Source organism: Coturnix japonica, chromosome 5, assembly GCF_001577835.2.
Source record: "Coturnix japonica isolate 7356 chromosome 5, Coturnix japonica 2.1, whole genome shotgun sequence".
Taxonomy (NCBI): domain Eukaryota; kingdom Metazoa; phylum Chordata; class Aves; order Galliformes; family Phasianidae; genus Coturnix; species Coturnix japonica.
Window position 1 is genome coordinate 19,745,378 of NC_029520.1, and position 20,346 is coordinate 19,765,723.

Sequence of the window (20,346 nt, forward strand, 5' to 3'; positions counted from 1 at the left end):
AAGGGAAGGCTGTCTCTTTTGAGCTAAATAGAACAGAAGAGCTGTGAAGGTGAGCTGGGCAGTAGATTGACAAAAAGACAAAGCGATGTCAAGAAACTATGAAATATACTGTGGAACACATGTTTTGAGTTTCTGATTAAGTTATCATACAATTTTTCTATCATTCCTGTTTCTGCTCAGGGAAAAGGGGAAAAAATACCTAGTGAGAGCGAATTATTTCTATCTTTTTTGTACTACCTGTATTGCCAATATAGTTTTGTGTTTCACAGGACCCTGGAGAATATTAACTGGCTTCATGGAGAGTATCTTCACTAAATTGAGTAATAATGGAGAAAAGATAAACAAGCCCCTTATATACTGACTGTTCATTGCAGCTGGCTGATTCTCTCCTGCTCTCTCTTCCAATATCTCTGTCAGCCTGTTGGCAAGGAGCTGAAGCTGTGCCAGCCATCCAGTTAAAATACAGAGTAGCCAGAAGTTTCAATTAACTCATGTTTTTGTGAACACTTATTGGGCTTTCGTTCCAGTGCCTATAAAAATGTCTTGCAACTCGCTGCTTAGCATTTTGCCTTATTTTAAACCTGCTACTTTATGATACTGATCTTAAAGTGTAAGTAATTTTACAAGTGTTACATTTAATCGACTGTGTTTTCTATTTCATTGTGTGTTTTCAAATGAGCCAGAGTGGAGAGGTGATACAGTCCTGGTTGGTTTTAGTTCCATTCTTTTTAAATGTATTTCCACTGCTTTGGTTGGTTGTAAAAAATACTGTATCTGAGCACTCAAAATGCATTTAAAAAAGCAAGCCTTTGTTTAGGAAGAAATGGTCTCTGCACTTAAGAGCACAGCTAAAATGTTTGCTGGCCCCATACCTCCCCAGCAAGAATATTCTGTTTTTCTCTTCTGAGTGTAACTACTTGGATACAGAACAATGCTTCTTGTGAACAACCCTGGCCAAGGGAAAGGGCAGGGCTTTTTCCTGCAGGTACTTTGGTCCGTCACAAAGCTGTGGGGCTGTGACACTCTGCAGTGAGGTGTCTGCTTAACCACTACACACAGATTTGTCTTCAGAAATGTCTGCTGGAGTATGGACCTGGGAGAGGAAGTAGTATGGGGCCAAGTGCCACAAAAAGCAGTGCCTGTATGGGAAGGGCACAGCCTGGGGCTGAGTGATGCTCCCTTTGGATTAAAGGAGCTGAGAAGGGAATGGCACAGGGCTTGGTGCCTTAGAAACACAGCTGGCTCTGTCACCTTCACAGGCAGTGGGCACACCTTGAGTCTCCGCCTTCTGTGTTTTCTATTCCTTGCTTTCCTGAGCAGTAATCCCCCAAGCTCATCTGAAAAATTGTGATGGTAAAATGAGGAGGCAGGAAGATTTATTGAAAATCTTAGTCTGAATGGAGCTGCATTAATAAGACAGCATACCCGATTAAAAAAGACCTCAACGTGCTGGAAAATAAATCCCACTGAGTGCTCAGCATCCTGCCTGAGTCACTAATTCCCCAGGGCAGCAAGTAAAGCAAGGAAAGCAGTTGTTTTTATGTAACAAAGCCAAAACATGTCCACTTCTGTTGTGAGTCCTGGGGGACGTGTCTCTTCAGAAATGCAATATGAGTTGGTGTTGGTTAGCTGACAAATACACTAATTGATTTATTTTTTTTCCTTGTCCTTTAGACAAAGCACCTACTAATTTCAGTGGGACTCCTGCCCACATGCATTTTGTGGCTGGAGCTGTCCCAAAGCGTTTGAGGACGGAGGATTGTTAGCACTGGGGCACGGGGAGGGTATGGATGGGTGAGTCAGATTTTCCACAGTTCCAGCTCTAGCTCCAGCACTGAGCACCAGCAGGACTGTATCCTGTTTCTTCCTCCTGTGTGGCTTCTGCATGGAATCTCCCCACAACTCCTGATGCTTCTTGCCCCCTGCAAAATCCCCACAGTAAGGCTTCAGCACTGCAAGTTTTCTACTAATAATATCTGCAGCTTGTGAGGGAAACAGCAGAGCATTCCTCTGGCTCCCAGAGGCTTTGTAAATACTTGCTCAACTAAAGACAGCTTACAACTCTATTCTGCTTCAGAATCTCACAGATCTGATGGAAATTCTCAGTTTATGATGGGATGAGAGAGGAGACTGCTAATGCTTTGAAATGTGCTGCTGAGGGCTTCAGCCAGGAGCACTGCAGAAAGTACATGATTGTTGCTGTTCTGATGATGGCAGATGATTTTGCTTTTTCTCATTTACAGTTTTAATGGTTTGCTAGTGTCTGATCTAGGAATATTGTATAGCCTATCAAATAGGGGTTGTGTAATGGCAATAGTAAGGGTAATCGAGGTTGTGATAATCTTATTTGCTCTTCAGTTTGTTAATTGAAGGTGACTTATCTTAATATGTGACAGAGAAGAAAGCTGCTCCTCTGTGCTGCCTGGACATCTCAAAGGGAGAGGGGAAGTGTCAGTCTGCACTGGTCTTGTGTTACCATGAGGCCCAGCAGCAAGCATCTGGAAGTGAGTCAGTGTAGTATGTATCAGGCTTTGTGTGTCCACGTTTCCTTTTCATATAAATAACAGTGTGTGCTGTTACCCATGACTCTGTGTGTCTCCTGCTGCAAGACTCAGTGTGTCAGTCTGTCTGCGATGTGTGCGGTTGTTTCAGGGGCCTTTACGGGAGAAGATGGNTCCAGACTCTGGGTGCTTAACCCTGCAGAAGAAACTTGGCATTTTGTCTCCCATCAGTGTTTGTTCCTCACTACAATTAGCGTTAATTATGGAGGTACTTATGTGAACATTCTGTTAACCCTAATTAGAGTTAATGGAAGATACATGTGGATGTTAACGGACAAGAGACAACCAAGCTTTCATTTCAAAGGTTAAATATTCAGTAGCTCCCCCTTACACGTGCCAGCCTTCTGTAATTACAGTCAGACTTATGCAAAAACAGAACGGATTCACCATTTTTCCCCCCACCAATTATAGCCATGTTACACTATTTTATTTATTTATTTTTTTTTTGTTAAATTAAGGAGCAAACAATGATGTGGCAGTGCCTTCAGTTCCAATTACTAATGTAATTATACTACCTCTTCCCCATCCATAGTGCATATTCTCAGAGTCAGACTTCCTTAGCAGATACTCTGCTGTCCCTTCTGCTGGTAGTCAGAGGAGCTGGGGGGACTCAGCTTTGTTTAGAACATCTTATGAGAAGGAGCTCAAGGCCTCAGCTCTTGTGTAGGTCATGTAATACTCAAGGTCTGTAAGGTTCTCTTCGCAGAGGTATTACTTGAAGCTGGAAGGACAAGAGGACTTTCTTCTTGCTTGCACTTACTCGTTAGCTGTCTTTGGTATTTTGGAAACCTCTGCCAGCGAAGAGTTAAGGCTGCAAAATGCATCCAGCTTTGCAGGTGCTTCTTTTTGTGCAGCAATCCCAAGTATAAGAACTTGGCTTAGGTCTTGGGTTTGCCCATTTCTGGAAGAGCTCATTGCTGCCTGGGGTTCTAACAGCTGGCACTGTGGAGGAACAGGCTGCCTAGGGGCTGGTGAGAACCTGGCAGAGTGCTTGACCTTTCGACTTGATGTGAAGTTGGCCTCTGTTTGCATTTTACCTTCAGAATGAACTCGAGGAAAATTGGTAAGTCATGATTTAGCCCTTTTTTTAAAGTATATCCTGTTAATGGTTGATGTTTTCATGTAGTTTTTTCAGTTGTCATTACAAGTGCATATTCTATTTTGTGGCGGCTGAGAAATCTGTTAAGCTTTGTAATTAATGGTAGATGTCTAATTTAATGTGTTAAGTAATGCTTTCGCAGGTCAGATTTAAGTGGGCCTTTTTTCCTCTTCCTTTTTTTGTTCGTGGGTGTATTTTTTAAATGGCTGTGTAAAGCTAAAAGTGCCCAAGTTTAAACAGGCAGGAGCAAAAGGCTTTTGATTGTATTTTCTGCTGGGATTTGGAGTAAGCTGCGTTGGTTTGAGAGCTCAAACTGTACATTGTTTGAAGAGGGCAGATGCTAAGAAACTTTGTCCTACGCTATGCAGGGTTGCTAATTTAGCTCTTCCTGTGTAGTTAGAGCATCAAAATCCCCTACTGTGTCATGGCTTATCCTAGCTTATGGGAAAGGACAATTTTTTTTCTGGTGTATCTACATTTAGATCTTTTAACAAAAATTATACATCATCTTTCAAAAGGCAAATGCCCCCATATTTTAAAGATTCTATTAAAACACTCACTAAGCCTTTTGTTGCAGTAAGATCCTGGAAAGGGAACACTTAGTCATGACATACCTTCTTACATATGTATTTCAACTAGAAAAATGTGGCTTCCTTTGGAGAGGAAGCTGATTGATCAGACCACAGTCTGGTTGTGGGATTGAGAAAGTGAAACAGGGTCTGAACAAAGATAACTCAAACACATTGAGGTTAAAGACACTTTGCTCCAGGCAAATTCCTTTGTTTTTATAAGCTGCTACATCTAGGCTGTAAAATGGAGGTCTCCAAACAAAGCTAAGGTAGTAACCACAAGTGGTGCTTAAAACCAACCTCATGAACTGAATCCTGCGTTCTGTTTCTTCAAAATAAATAAGGGATGTGTGAGGCAAATTCCTCCTTATCTCGTCTACGATTCCTGCAAATGTATAATACCACTAGAGGCAGAGACCTTGGCCAAACCATTGCACAGCTGACATCCTAATTGAAATCAGTTTGTTTTGTTGGTTAATTGCTGATGCTGTATCCACCAATGTCGTCATTTTTTTTTCCCGAATGAGATCTGACATTAGAAAAATATCCTGCCCTCTAATTAATTTGTTTTAAAAAAAAATCTGTCGCCCAAGCACTAGTCCAGCTGAAGGGACTAATTTTGGAATCACTGAGCCAACGATTAAGATTAAGTGGTGGTAAAGTCATTGTTCCAGGTGTTTGGTACAGGCTTTAGCAGTATTACACTAACTTACAGGAATGAATCCCCCCCAGTCTGTACTGATAGCTTCCGTAGTTATCTGGTCACCTCTGACTTTGCTAGGAGGATATCCTGGCTATTCCCCCAAAATGCTTTGGAGCATTACTCACTTCTAATCCTCCAAGATAACAGGGAAAGTGGCAGATAAGTATTAGCCGAGAAACTTGAGCTATTTTGCCCAATGACAGTGGAAAAATAAGATGTTATTATTAAAGAGATGTCATCCCACCAAAGACTGAATTTCAGGAGCTGATGTTTCCATACAGAATATGTGAAGTGCTTAAATGTGGTCTTGCTTGGCATCCACTTTTATTCTTTCGTTCATACTTTTCGACTCAGAGATTTTTGGATGATTCTGAGCAAAGTCACGTTGGCTGAATTTGCTAGCTTTCATGTAAAAATCAGATGACAAGCAAAAATGTGGTATCCGATATATAGTGCAGATACCTGTGTCAAGCAGTGTATTTGCAGAAGAGAGGTAAAGTTAGGAAATAAAAGAAAAAAAAAAAAAGAGCACTAGAGCAGGGAGCTGCAGAAGCTGCATGGAGCACTTGCTGAGTACTAGGAACAAAGGCAGAGGGGCTTTCTGGATCTCCTACCTGCATGTAAAAGGAAGGCAGTCACAGGGCTTCATAAGGGGCTCTCACACTGTAATGTGTAAAGCACACAATGCTGAAGTGATATTAATGACACAAAGTGGTTCATGTATCATCAGATGTGAGATGGTGACCACAAGTCATGCTTTGATATTTGTCGTAATTTATCTCTAAATGCAGCAAAACTCCACAATATTTTCAGAAAGATTCCTCTCCCCATGCTGACATCAGTGATGGGTGAGGAGGCCATTAAATGCTGTATTGCTCTAGACTTGTGGGTGCAGAGCTCAGAGCAGCATCAGGCTAACCAGGAGCATGCCCCAAGGCATCTGATTGGCCATGCTAGGCATTGCTTGGACATCTACTGCTCCCTATGTCTCAGCCTAAACTTGGGCTGCTTTGGCTTTTTGCCCTCCAAACATACCAGTGATGCTTTGAAAAATATATTGGTTTTGGCTGGAAGGCAGCATTGCTTTCAAATGTCATGCTGATCAAGAGAAAGAGGCACAGCTGAGGTGGAATATAGTCAGCTTCAGCCACCGAAAGCTGGTGTGATTTTGCAGACAGAATTCAGACCAATACTAATTGACATGGAGGTTAGCTGGCAGAGTCCTACCCCTTGCAGGAGATCTGATTTTGTCAATATGTTCTGTTCGTTGTTCTCCTTGAAAAGATTATCTAGTCTTTGTAAAAATAGGAATTGCTGGACCAGATCCAACTCTGTTCTTGCTTCTTTGGGTGTGAATGGCAAGGCGCTCTGCTGCCCAGCCACAGAATGGATTTTGTGTTGTTTGGAGACCATGTGAGCTTCTTCATGGTTGGCGTTTCAGATCCTGCCTTCATCATTCACTGGTACATTTGGAATTAATCCAGCCCCCTGATTTGGGTTAGAGGAAATTTTATGTCTTCAGTTACTTACTCCTGACAGGTGAAATATTAACAAAGGCTGAGTAAAAGAAAATTCATCAGCATCCTGAGTATTTCCACGTTTAAATTTGCTGTTTCATTTTTGAATGAGTCCTTATGACACCCTGTCAGTGCACGCCAGTTCTTACATATAGGGATGATTGATGGTGCTTCAGGTTTTGCCCCAGGCTATTCCCAACATCTTGCAAATGGTTCTGGTAGAGAAGTTTCCTCTGCTGCCTTTGTGTGTTATTCTGATTACAATGGAGCTAAAACCATGCTGGCCCTGAACCACTTCAATACAAGAGATACAATCCTTTCTCCCCAGAGCTCACAAACCTTAAAACAAAGCCTGCCTGGGGAGACTTTTTGGCACTGTATTAAATATCCTTGCTGAGAAATGTTTTCTTACAATTAAGGCTTTCCTAATAGGCACCGTGGGTAGTATCAACACAAAGCTATCTGTATTTCATCACCTGACCTGCCTTAACCCCAGCCAGTCTCCTGGAGATGCAGAAAAGGTCTGTTCCACACAGAGGTCTTGTCTTTCAGGCAACACAGAAGTGCTTACTTAGAGGATGAGCTCTCTAAGAGCTGATGTGATACTTAGCACGGCTGAAATCTGCCCCACCGTGCAGGCTGTCTGGAAGCCCTGCATCCACTCTCTCAGCACTCAGGCTGCACTCCTCGTGTGTCAGAGGACTCACTCCCCACATCTCTCTACTTAAGCTCCCTGCAGATACACTGTGCTCAGGGATTAAGGGTATTTTGGGAAAGTGTATATATTGTATGCAGTGTTCTTTTCCCAAAGGGGAAATAAAGGTGTGCTCTTCTAAGTTTTTTGCAAATGTGCAATATTTGACCCAGAACCATAATATGAACTCTCAGATTTTACTATGCTTTTCCCACCTGAAAAATTCTTTTTATTCTTTTCCTGACGGAATTTTTAAGTCTGTCAGCAATGTGAGTGGGATTTAGATCAGGCTCTGAGCAGTTAAGTGTTAAGGATAAGGTTATAGTGGAGAAAGCATTACAGGTGACAAAAGAAACAAGCTCCCTGTTACCCTCACCTTAGGAAACCAAAGCCACAATGCAGTGGAGAAAAATGATTGATTTTAAAGAAAGAAGGCAATCAAAATGGATTACTGTAAGCCACAAGGCCTTCGCCTTTCAAAGAGATAGATGTCCTGCCTAGCTTACTGCCGGTTCAGACAGATGCCTCGTAACCAGAGTGGGCTGTCAAGAGGTCCCACTAGCTGCCCAGGGACATGCACTGACTGCTCATCATGTCAGGTGTCTGCAAAAGAGGTTGGGTTAGGCTCCTTTGATTCCCTAATCCCCAGAAGTGCTGGGGTGCATGGACCAGGCCTGGGTGGCCACATTCCCCAACGTCTGCATGGGTGCAGCAGACGTGATGGCTCTGATGTGGCACTCAGCTCTGTCAGGCAAGTGGGCACCCAGCACCTCCTCTATAAACGCATACCGTGTTCCATAAAGGCTGTAATCAAAGGAGCTTTTTAATATCTCTTGCTTTTTAATACGTGCTGAATAGGTTCATTTGTAAGCTTATTATGACTTCAGAGATAGAAGCTATTAGGGTGATCATTAGCCGCCTGTGCAAACAGCAAGTAAAACCATGATGTGTTCCAGAATAACCCCTCTTTTTAATGGTCATGCCTTCAAATGCATTAGCAATAACCAACCACCTCTCTTTTGTGTTACCTTTGCCACACGTTGAGGACAAAGGAAAAGAAAGGGAACAGTGAGCCACACACTTTCAGAATAAGTTGAGATGGAAAGAAAAATGAGGTGTTATGAGAGCAGCACATTCACCAGCATGACATTGTGCATCTTGATGCAGTATCTGTTATCCATTGGGAAAGCAAAAGCAGCTGGGATCCAGCCTGCACGCCTTGGCTAGACCTTGCTTAGTCCTGCCCCCCCTTCTCTCCTTCCCCCCCCCCCCCCATCTGAGCTGTTCAGATGGGAGGGCTGCTTCTGAGGGAAGGGAGAGCAGCTACGGACACATATGCCAAGATTATGGGATTCATTAACTAGCACTGATTTTCCCGTAGATCAGCTGAGACTCTCTTGTGGGCTGTGGTTGTGGTTCTCCCTCTGCTCCTTCACCTTCTTATTTGGTGGATGGTTGTGTGTTCATATCTTAATCAGAACAAGTGTGCTTGAGATGACTTGCGTTGACCTTTAACGCCATGTTAGCTGTGATTTTATGTCCTGGAGTAAGTTAAAGGTAATGATTAAGTGAAACTAAGTTTAGATTTACACATGCAATATGTGGCATGTGTATCAGTTTGGCTCTAAGCAGAATAACTTAAATACCATGTCAGCCTCTCTTTGACTAGGCAGTTTCTCACCACCTCTGTTGCATTCAAGTTTTACTTAAAATATAGCCCCTATACCTTGTGAGATTTATTTAGTTCCTAAAGAACTACATCACTTTGAGTTGTGAGCTCTGTGGGCTCAAGAATTTCCTATTGTGTATAGAATTCATGGCACTTTGAGATGTGTTTTTCTTATTGTTAACAGGATTTAAAAGATGACCAGAATCCAATAAATAATGTCACTTCTCAGATTTCCAGCAGTTTTGTTTCATTTAGAATTCTTGAGATCCTTCATTTATGATAAGCAGCTTTTACAGGAAGTTTCTCCTAACCTTTGATTTTCTAAACTGCCTAAACCTGGCAAAACTGTTTCGTTTTAGCATCTGTGTAGGCAGATGGAACAAAGAGATTATTATTATTATTGTTATCATTATTTTGTAAGATAGCTGATGCATTCTGTTCTTTTTGGGGTTTTTAAAAAGTAATTAAGATTACTGGGCCCCCACTTAAAAGGTTTTAAAGGGTTTGGGGTATTTTTCCCACCTTTCCTTTACAAAAACAAAACGAGCAAAAAAGAACCCACTTCTCTGGAGCTCTGTTCTGCATTAAAACAGATGATAAATGCAGAGGTTTTCAAATTGCCTTGCCCACGGGCCATTGCCTGTGCCCCACAATGCTGCTCTGAGTCTGCTGCTGTTCTTTGCCAAGGAGAGATCGTTATCATCTGTTTGATAGGGCACCTTATGGCTCATGGTGATCCATTTTGATTGCCTCCTTACTTTAAAATCATTCATTTTTCTCCACTGCATTTTTTCCCTTAAGTCTGCAAAGTATCCAAGAACTTCTTAAAATGTTGGGTATTGTGGTCTGAAGAGGACAAGGTTGCCACAGCAACTGCCCAGTGTTTCTGAGATCTATTCCTGCATCTTTCCTAACAATCACCAATGTCACAGGCTGCCAAGCCACTTGCTGCAAACAAAGCATGACTATAGAAGAAGAGAATGGAAAAGAGCACTGAGAAGCTAGCTGGTGTTTGTAAAGGTGAGATTTGTCAAGCTACGGGAAGAAGTGGCAGGCGTTTATGCTTTATGTTTAGTGCCCTAACTGTTTGGAGTGCTGTTTAAATGTCTGGAGAATCTCAACACTTTTGGCAGCACCTGATGTGACAGTAATGTCACTCAGCTTGTGATGCCACTGCGTGACCCACTCTGTGGGTGACATTTATTTCATTTATTCCATCCTGGAGGGAAATATTTGAAGATATAGGAGGCCAGAGTTATCAACCTCCCTTTTTGTATGCTAAGTAAGCTTCTCTGTGGGACCGAAAGCGCCTTGCAAGGAGTGGAAGTTGTCAACAAGAAACAATCAGTCTTTCCCTTGGTCTCAGAATGGACTGGGGAGCTGCATGCTGCATGTTGGCTCAGGAGGTCTAGCGCATCCTCTCCCCTTCTAGCCATGGTTTTCTTATCTCATGAACAGAGTTAATATTATTATGCTATCAGCGCATATAATCTTTGGGTTATCTGTTTAGAAAGACAATCTGTTCCATATGGTTCTGTTGTCCTGTGGTTAATATGAGAGAAAGTACACCTGTGAGCTATCTTTTCTTTTTTTTTTTCTTTGAGGAACAGAACTTAAAAGAGTTGCAAGCAATCAGCTGCATTGGTTCTGTACACAGATCTTCTTACTTAGGGTGACTGATGCCTGTGTGAGAAAAGCTGTATGAAAGAGCCAGACACTATTATCTATTAAACTTGGCTTGGGAAGGAGCCAAAGTGAGCAGTTCATGTTTTGAATAGTGCTGTAAGCACATTTCCACTAAATGGAGTGGGGTGGCTTGTGGCCTCATGCTCTGCTGGTACTTCAGACACGTGCATGAGCACTTTTCCAATGTTACAACATTTAGGAGACTACGTTCCATTCTGGGATTTCTGCCTTTCCATCTGGAATGTTTGCAGACGTGTTGGAGATTTTACCACCATATGATTCCATGTAGTCTGTGTGCAAAACCTGCAAATCACAGTTGTAAATGCAAAAGTTAACTGCTAAGTGTTGTATTATTGCTCTTGTTGCGTAGCTGGTGTTATTTATATGAAGCTTTAAGGTGTTCAGTCCGACTCTCTTTGTCCTCTTCTGTGTGACTGGTGTGCTCTTAAGCACAGCCGTTTTGTTACTGAAATGTCTTCATTAAAAACAGACCGACAAGGATCAGGAGGAACATGGTCCAGTTGTCCAGAGAACTTTGCTTGGTAATGAGACTTAGGGTGGTTGTAGCAGCAGCTCAGATTCATATGAACACCATCCCCAGCCTCATATGATTTTAGCATTATAAAAGCCAATGAAGTTATTGTTTTAAGATATAAAATGCCCCTACGGGCCTTGCTTGCTCAACTGTATTGAGGAATTAAATGCTCTCAGGCAGTGCAACAACCTAATTCACTGTAGTGTTGCAAGGCAAGGTAGTCATCACTGGTAAATGGGCCCATATTACAGTGACATTAGCATTTTAATGCAACTAAGGAGGAGGTAGATTGACTGTAATTTAGTATCTAGTTGCATGGCCTTGTGCAGGTCCCCTCATCGCTGCTCCACAGGGGCCGATTATAGTTGCACAGTGCACTTTGGGATCTAATTGGATTTACATGCAGTAATGGAGTCGTGTCACAGCAGTGACTTTGCTATGTAAGCACTATGAAATTCCAGTACAACTAGTTATTTATATAGAGGCTATTAGTTACAGGATAATACATGGGACTGACAGATTGTGCCAAGCTCTAGTTCAGGAATGGCAAATATTTTACCTTTTTCTGAAGCTGTTGCATGGGACTGGTGTGAGAAAGAACCTGCTGCCACAGAGATGTTTAACCTTACACTTCAGTATAAAGGTTGTGACCTGCTGGGGAGATGCAGCAGGATGCAACTGCTGCCTTCAGTTCCCCTTTGGCTGGATATGTGGGCTGGCATGTGTTTCTGTTTCCTAGAACCTGCAGATGTGGTGAGCAAAGGGGGCTGGCAATAGCTAGGGGCACTAAATAAACCAGGGCACCCATAAGCTCTTCTTCTGGTGGTCTTTCTGCACCAGTTAACATGCAAGAGACTGGATTTCTCTCCAAAACCAGTCAGATGTTTCTCCACGATCCATTGATCTCATTTCTTTCTTTCTCGTACGGCTGCCTGTAGACTCGATCAGCTGCTTTTTGCCTCCTGTTTCTTTGCTCTGGCTCTTCAGCTCTGCCAAACTGCAGAGACCAACAAGAGCCTCAAGCTGAGCTGCTTTTCCTTCATCAACACATGATCTCCACAAAGAGCTGCTCTGCAAGCAGTGAATGCAAGAAGTCAGTGCTGGCATGGAGCTAGCAACAGTGGATGATGACACGGGCAGGGTGACAAGGACAGTGTGCCAGACACAGCTGCTCAGCAGCTGAGGCAGCATGGCTTGCATGTGCATGGCCTGAGGAAGGAGGCTTGGCCTATACCGTAGCTCCAGCTTCCACTGTTTCCCCAGTGACTGTAATTAGAGGCATCAGCTTGCTCGAGTCACAATTAGGCATGGTGGTTTTGCACTTTCTGCAGTTCTCCCTAATAACAAAATCGTAGCTATTAACCAAAGTGAGTCTGTTTGGCACAGACTTCCTCCCCTTTAGGGCTGCAGAGTAAGATTGAGTATTGCTATTGTTTGGCACCAAACGTGCTCTTTCATCCCTTCTGACACAGCACCTGCTGGTGCCTCTGAAGCATTCAAGCTCTTCCTCTCAGTGGTGCTGTAATTTCTTTTAAAATATTGTGACTTAAGGGGAATAAAAAAAATAAAATTTCTCTCCCACACAGACCTTTGAGGGCTTGTATGGATGTAATTATATGCACACGCAGTAGGGGCAGGAATCCCATCATCCTGGCGATTTTCCTAATGATAGGTTTCTATAACACAGCGCCATTTCTGCTTTAAAGTTAGAGGCATCTTTTCCTGGCAGCAGCTGTCCTGGAGTAAAGGCATCACGGGATAGAACAGCTGGAGAAATTGTCTCTCAGCTGCATGTGCAAAGCTGAAGACAAAGCATTCACCACATGCAAAAGAAAAAGATAAAAAGGTGAGAGTGAGCTCTGTGTGCCAGAAGGGGAGCTCACCACCGTGTGGCAGTGATGGCAGCTTATGTTCTGTCTACAGCTTCTGCAGGCCACCCTCTGGAGGTTTCCATGCATGCTGCAGCCAGCTCATGTGGTTGCATGATATGTTCTGACAATGCACTGACCCCCAAACGTGGTATTGTTTTGGGGCCCATCTGGTGGTGAAGTGGATGTGTGGCTCAGCTGCTGGCAATGCCCAAAATACTTTGCAGCAGGGCAATTGGCTGAGACTGTTTGCATCCTCCATGTTTCCAAATGGGAATCATCCTCACTGTTGTTCAGGGACTAGCTCCATGGTGACAGAGGAAGGACATAAAATAAGGGATTAACACAAAACAAAAAGGCTATGAATATTCATTAAATGTTTTATACTGTACTAGTTTCAGCTACCTCGGAACTCTTTGCTTTCTGCCAACAGCAAGCTATAGACTTCTACTCACAGAAGTCTTTACTGGAGGCAGTTTTCAAAGGCAGGTTAACAAATGTTAGTGGGAATAGATGTTAGATACACCCGATCCAGAGATCGTGCTGATATTCTGGCATGCTTGCACCTCAGGGGAGCAGAAAGAGGCCCAAATGCCTTATTGATCAGTTTGGAATATCTGTGAGTACTCCCAAACTATCTGAGGAGGATGAACCAGAATCCTAGTTGCACAATGGGCCCTTTTGACCCGAGGTGCTGATGGAGGATGAGGGTCTGTGCTGCCTGAAGACCTGGTAGTGGCACTGGGGCATGTAGAAGAGCAGCCAAGAGGGGGCTGCTAGGGCAGGCAGTGCGTAGGCTTCTCTGTTCTTCTCTCACTGTTCTCAGACAGTGGGAGAAAACTGTTTGCTTAGCTTTGTGCAGGAAGTGGCTGGGGAGGCATCCAGCATCTCTGGCTGTTGCTCCTCATGGGCCTACTGGAAGCACATCCCATCTCCCTTCCTCTGCTTTTTCCGTTTTCCCAGTAAACGGTCTGTAAAGTCACAGCAGATTAAAGTTTGTCTAAACCTCCTATGAAATACTGAAGGTGCAGCTGTGATTAATCTAGTGCTGTTGTGATATGAGGTGCATACGTAATGGCACTATGGATTTACGTGTGGTCTGTGGGCATTAAAAACACCCCAAAGGTTGTTTGAGAGATTCTGAGGATTCAGATCCCTCGCTGGGTATTAAAAGCTCTTCATTAGTGCTAATGTACACTAAATTAAGGTGGTTAATTAAGGCAGCGGTGTGTTTTAATACGTTATGTATTTAACATGACTGTATTTTATTGACTTCTGCAGTAATTGCGTATTTTTCTTTTCCAGGCGACAGAGAGATATATGGGACGCATAGGCAATTAAAGACTAGAAAAGACTGTGTGCTTTAAGTCCTGAGAATTGCAAAGGTGAAGCTTACTTATAGCTCAGTTTTTCTGCATCTCAAATGCTCTCTCTGTTCCTGTCAGGGCTGATTTGATGTAACTATAGCGTGCAGGAGAGGAATAAGAAATGCACAGCTCACCTGCTGTCAGGTGAAGTCACCTGTGAGGTGTAGCACAGCAGGTCATCCCCCTTCAGTCTCCTAGTTATAAATCTGCCACTGTTTCTGTTCTATCAAGAGTGATACTCTACTGGAAGGAGCCATCTGTTAGACAAGCTTTTTTAGCAGAACCCAACCACTTTTGTTTAAAAGGAAATAGATACTGCTCACCAGCAGTGAACATAGAAATCCCCATGGAAGAAGGCTACACTTTGGAGGCAGGCAAGCATGCTGAGCCAAATTTCCAGGCCTTCAAGCCAAGAGGCGTGTTACCGTGTTGCTGAGGAAAGGATGCAGTAGAGCAAAGCCAGGCTGAGGCAGTCCTTCACCACTGGTGAACCTGAGAGCTTCAGAGATGTTTCTATTGACATCTCCACTGGGACAGTCCATGGGAATTGATTTACTGACATGGAAGAGAGTCTGGACCATGTTTTCTAATTCCTTTAAGGATTGACTGTCAGTGATTCTGGAGAGCTTCAACAAATATGTTTTCTACTATTACTTGGTTGCATTGTGTGTGAACATAGAGTAGGTGTAAGTTAGCACCATTTGCTCCTTAAGCCATTGGCTAATATTTTGTGCAACAGATACAGTTCTGATACAGCAGAACTGCCCAGGGAGACTAGGGAGTCTCAGTCCTTTCAGGTACTCTGGACTTAAAAAAAGGTGACCCTGAGCAGTCTGTTCAAACTTTAGACTTGTATCAGACCTTGAAATTGGCCCAGGCTGGGGACAGTGGGTGTTTCTATTCAGCACATCCAGAGATATCAAACCTACATTTTTCTGTGAGTCTGTCTTCATGGTAAAGGTGAAGGTGCAATTGAAGTGAAACCACAGGTTTCAGTCCAGTGTGAAAGGGATGTGGGAGTAGAGGAGAATGTCAGTGATAGCAAGGAGAAATGTGTAAACAGTTTTTGGGAGAGTGGTTGAGCAGCTGCCTTTAGATATGTGAAGTTCAAGGTATGACTTCAAGGCATGCAAAAATGAATGTCAGAAGGAAGGAAACAAATGGTGGTTGGAGAACAAAAAAATTGCATTGCCTTGAAAACCTAGACTGTATTCCTAACTGATGAGAGCAGCTGGAGTATGTTTCATGGCCGTGCTGCTGGGGTGTTTTAGCCTCCTCATCATTTTCCAAGATAAAATTCGTATTAGGGGGAAAATGTTGAATAAGCTGCCTAAGAGAAAGTGGAACATTTTATAGCTACATTTCAGACAAAAACAAATGCATCTCATATGTCTCACAGATCTGAGATGGGACAAGCCAGGGAAAGCATCTGTCAGCCGCTGTCTTCTGCAGTTCTGACTGTTAATGTTTGCTTAGCATTAAATGTCTCTTGCAGAGGAGAACTTAATCTGTCACAAATTTGAGGCCTGAAGGAGGGGAGAGAAGATATTTTTAAAGGGTAGATCAAGATGTATGCATTCAGATTTTATCTCACTTGCAACGGTGTGCTGCAGGAGTAACAAAAAATTTTACTTCTTGTGTGTGTGGCTGAGAAGTGGGAGGAAATGCATCTCTTGGGTCAGGATTGTCCTTTTGTGTCAGTTATTTTCTTTTAGCCTGTGATTAGTGACTTCATGTAACGTGGTTTAATAATTACATTAGTTGTAAGGAATAATATTTGCATTTTGCTTGAGTTTGAGTTTGTTTGTAAATAACATTAGTTATAGACTATTCCAAGTCTAAAGCACTAAGCATATGTGAACTAGGTGGTAATATATTTCAGATCTGTTGGAGTGCTTCCACTCTGACTTGAAATGGTTTTAAGTCCTATGTAAGAAACCAGATCATGCTCTTGGTTAATGTCCCCTATCACCCAGATGGTGAGCATTCATGTGCTGTTTGTGGATACGTGTGCCCAGAATAAATTGGAAGGGGTGCATCATGCTGCTCTGTGCAGGTGCCCCCAGGCTGTAAGTACTAAGACAGTCGCTCAAGGTTGTATTTATTTGTTGCTCTGCTGTGTGAAGCCTGGTAGTTTTAGAAAGTACAAATCTGAGCCCAGAAACAGCACTGGTAAAAATTTATGACCCAGATGAACAAGGGAGCCCTCACTACTCAAAGCCAAGTGTGTATTTGTTTCTAGTGCTCCCATATGACTGTGGCTGCATGGCCATGGTGGCTCTGGCAGACATCTTTTCAAGACCTGATTGCTCAACAGGTTTAGTTTCCTTTCCTAACTCATACCTAGAAAACGTTTTTACATACCCAGTATGAAAAGGAGCAACACAAGAAATGGTAGCTTGTGTTTGAAAAGACACATGAGTAGAAGCTGTTCCAAGGGAGCTCGTCTTGCAGAGGAAGCAGACCCAGACATGGATAGTGAATCAAGGCAGGAGTGTGATTTATCAACTCTGCCAAGTGTCACGACAGGGTTAGACTCAGGAGTTGCTGTTTTCTAATGTGGGTGCCTTTGCAGTGAGGTGAGTGTGCATGACACAAAATGACATGATACAGTTGAATTAGTTTCCTATTTATCTTGTCTGTTTGTTTTTTGCCTAGGACAACTATGATATATATCATGTGTGGGCACTCAAGGCAGCAGGCCTTAGAAGTTTCTGTGATAATTTTCAGGTTGTGGCTGATAGAATGTGATTTAGCCATCTTTGTTTTGCTGGAGCATAATCTTTGTGTGATGATGGGAACATCTGAGTGACACTAATTCTGGGGATCTTGAAGTATCAGTATCTTATAAATCTATTTTTTCATAGCCTCTTTGCCGTAGTGTCCACATTCATGAGCCTGTGGAACTGGAGACTTACCTTTTCCATGAAACTGAGAAATTCCCTCCTTGCCTCCTGACCCTTCTATGTCGCAAGATCTCCTCTTTCTAAAAGATTTGCAGATATGGCTTTAATGCCACAGGAAGATATGGGCACCTCCTCCAGGCCCAAGTAAGAGCTCTGTATCCCACTCTGTCTCCTGGGCTCCGAGTTTCTCTGGGTAGAACAGTTGAATGTAGGAAGTATAAGGAAACAAGTGTTGAAGAGGAAAATACTGCCTTTGTTCTCAGGTTCCAATTCCAATTGGTGTTCTTCTAGAAATAAGGTGGACTGTAGAACTGGCTTTTTGGATGCACTTGAGGATTCCTCTCACAAAGGGGCTCCCCAGGCAGCCCCAGGCCAGCAAAGGCACATTGCAATGCTGTCCCAGGCAAGCACTGATACTGCAGAGGAGCAGTTACACATATGCTTTATAGTCTACACCAGTTTCTACATCACACTGTACATATCTCTATCTGTTTTGCCACTGGGAAGGAACTGTGTTGATTTTTAAACCAAGTCAAAGAAGTCAAGCAAACACACACAATGTGAATCTGACTGTTTACCCCAGCATCCTCTTGCTGGGAGCACTGCCTGCCTCGGGGTTTTCTCAGCCTGCTGGTTAAAGCAGAGCAGTTTCCATGGCCATAGAGGGAATGACAGCATTCCAAAGTTTCTGTGGCTTAACAATAACAATGAAGGAGTGAAGAAAATAGTTTTATTTCTGGTCTGGTGAAAACCTCATGTAATTTTTGTTTGTTTTTTTCTTTTTTTTCATTTCATTTGGAGTGTAGTGTGCTTTGCTAGCAGCATATAATCGAATGCATGTCTATTTAGGAATGACATTCACTGTAGTGTAAGGGGAGGAGATGGGCTAAGAAGCACATGAGCTTTGGGAGGGCTTCTCTAGAGAGCTTAGCAAAATTGTGCTTCTGTTTGCATATCCATGCTTCCTTTTGTACAAGGTGCAGTGACCTCATTAGCTTCAGTTTCAGTGAAAATTTTACTATTTTATGTATTCATCTGTCCCTGTAAGGTGATGGGTGGAGAAATTACTTATTGGAAGGTGCAGCCACTTCATTAAACAGCAAGCTTTTGGGGACAGGAACTTTCATCCATTGCATCTTCATCTGGTCAAACTTTCTAGCTGCTTTTTCAATACAAAAACTAAATGGACATCTTTTTCCTGTGATTAAAAGCTTACCATGTTTTATCCACAGGCTCTGCCTGCAAAAGTCTTGTGCAGGATGGAGTCTGAATAACAGGACTTCAGCAGCCCACTAATGTGTCACATTGCATGACAAGCAGGTGGCGTGCCCCCACATGTGAAACTGAGGATGGCCTCCTCAAGCCCTCTCTCATTCACATACCGCAGTCAATCTCAATGTCTGAGTGTTTCCCTGAAAATATTCTTGTTCACATGGCTTCATTCTGTAGGGGAGGCTTGTATGGACCCTGCAAGCAATACTGAAGCTTTCTTTCAACCTTTCTCTTTCCATTTGCATTCCCCTCTACACCTGGAAGAATGCAAAGGGAATTAGCAGTGATCATTATCTCTTATTAGCCTGTGCTATGGTACTCTGTTCAGGAGAAAAATGAGCCCTTCTGTATAATGAACTCCACAGGGTCTGGAGGGAATAGAAATGGAAATAGGGCTGTGTCATTCAAATAAAATTGAGTGTGCTAAAATAGTGTTGGTGTTTTGCAGGAAGAGTTGGATCAAGCAGCCTGAAGATCATGGAGGGAGACTGTCTCAGCTGCATGAAGTACCTGATGTTTCTCTTCAATTTTTTTATATTTGTAAGTATTTGGAATCTCCTTTCTCTCTTGATTCCTTCTGTTTCCAGCAGAACCTAGAATAGACTGTAATTCAGTAAAGTTGCCACAAAAGATCCCCTCAGCTTTGCACTGGCAATCACCAAGGATATTAATTTATGGCGTCTGAAGGTGCTAAGACGTTCAGTAAAGCTGCGTGGTGGTCACTGCTGTCTGCATTAAGGTTGTCCTTGGCAGGGAATACAAAGAAGGAAAGCTATAACCTGTATTCGTGGCCTGTTTTTGAATAGTGGAAGAAATTGTTTTCTAGTTCTGGGTGCCTCACTGATGTTTTCACTAGCAGAGATTTTCCTACCACATTCCTGGTGACCCGTGTTGCTCTTGTCTTTACTGGGAAGGGTGAAAACACCCAGCCACCCAGCCCCAAGTGGGGCAAGGTGCCCTTCTGTGGTGGAGAGGGTTCTCCTGTGCCTCTTCACTGGTCTCTCCCCTGCAAATGTGACGGTGACTCAAGACTCAGTCTTTCAGCATTTGGCAGGGAATCAACAGTTAGTAGAGCAAAGTATTAAGAAAGAAAAGATACTTCTGCTGCAGTTGTTTCACTGAGTGAACAAGAAGCACTGAGAGCATCATGTCAGCAGTCACCTGCTCAGCAGTGAATGTTTGCCACAGAAACAGATTATCCAGAACACCTTTGATCAAAAGATGCTGATGAAACCAACGTTCCCGCAACAGCTGTTAATGTTGACCTGTCTCCTTCTTTCCTCCCCCCTCTCCTCTCTTTGTGCTGTGACAGCTGGGAGGAGCATGCCTGCTAGGAGTTGGGATCTGGGTCATCGTGGATCCAACAGGTTTTCGAGAGATCGTGGCTGCCAACCCTCTGCTCTTCACAGGAGCATACATCATGCTGGCTATGGGAGCAATGCTCTTTCTGCTGGGTTTCCTTGGCTGCTGTGGTGCCATCCGTGAGAACAAATGCCTCCTACTTTTCGTAAGTGTCCTTGCACTTGATGAGCCTTTTAGTGCTTCCCAAGAATGGGGGTGACTCTTAAGCTAGATAGGTGATGCTGTGAATAGTACATGAATGGGTGTCCATTTTTTCAGTCATCGTTTCCTTAGATATTAAGTAGGCTTAGAGCACTTTTATGCACAGCTGGAGATACAGAGAATTTGCTTCCTTCCTGCACGAGGCTTGAGTCCTGTGAGTCTGAATCTGGGGCTGTATTTTGACTTTGTCATGCTTTGTCTCAAAAGCATAGAAAGTGATCAAAAACTGGATACTTTTGGCCATCTAAAACCATTAGCTCCACCTGTAGATTCATTTCTTACTGGTTCACAGAGCAGAGAGAACATACAGAGTGAAGCATCTATGTAAAGATGCCCC

At 43.1% G+C, this 20,346-nt stretch overlaps 1 protein-coding gene across 9 annotated transcripts in view; it reads left to right on the forward strand.

The window, feature by feature from the left end:
• The window catches only part of TSPAN18 (tetraspanin 18), a 102,781-nt gene that overhangs the window by 64,145 nt on the left and 18,290 nt on the right, over positions 1–20,346 (forward strand). For 5 of the 9 annotated variants that reach the window (XM_015864499.2, XM_015864498.2, XM_015864504.2 and 2 more), the window contains 2 exons: positions 18,895–18,986; positions 19,759–19,953. In XM_015864499.2, coding sequence (XP_015719985.1) covers positions 18,924–18,986; positions 19,759–19,953 — 258 coding nt within the window. In that variant the 5' untranslated portion in view covers positions 18,895–18,923. Of the gene's footprint in view, positions 1–1,825; positions 1,939–3,039; positions 3,625–14,206; positions 14,287–18,894; positions 18,987–19,758; positions 19,954–20,346 lie in introns of those variants that run through there. The other 4 variants (XM_015864505.2, XM_032444781.1, XM_015864501.2 and 1 more) reach the window with 4 other exon arrangements.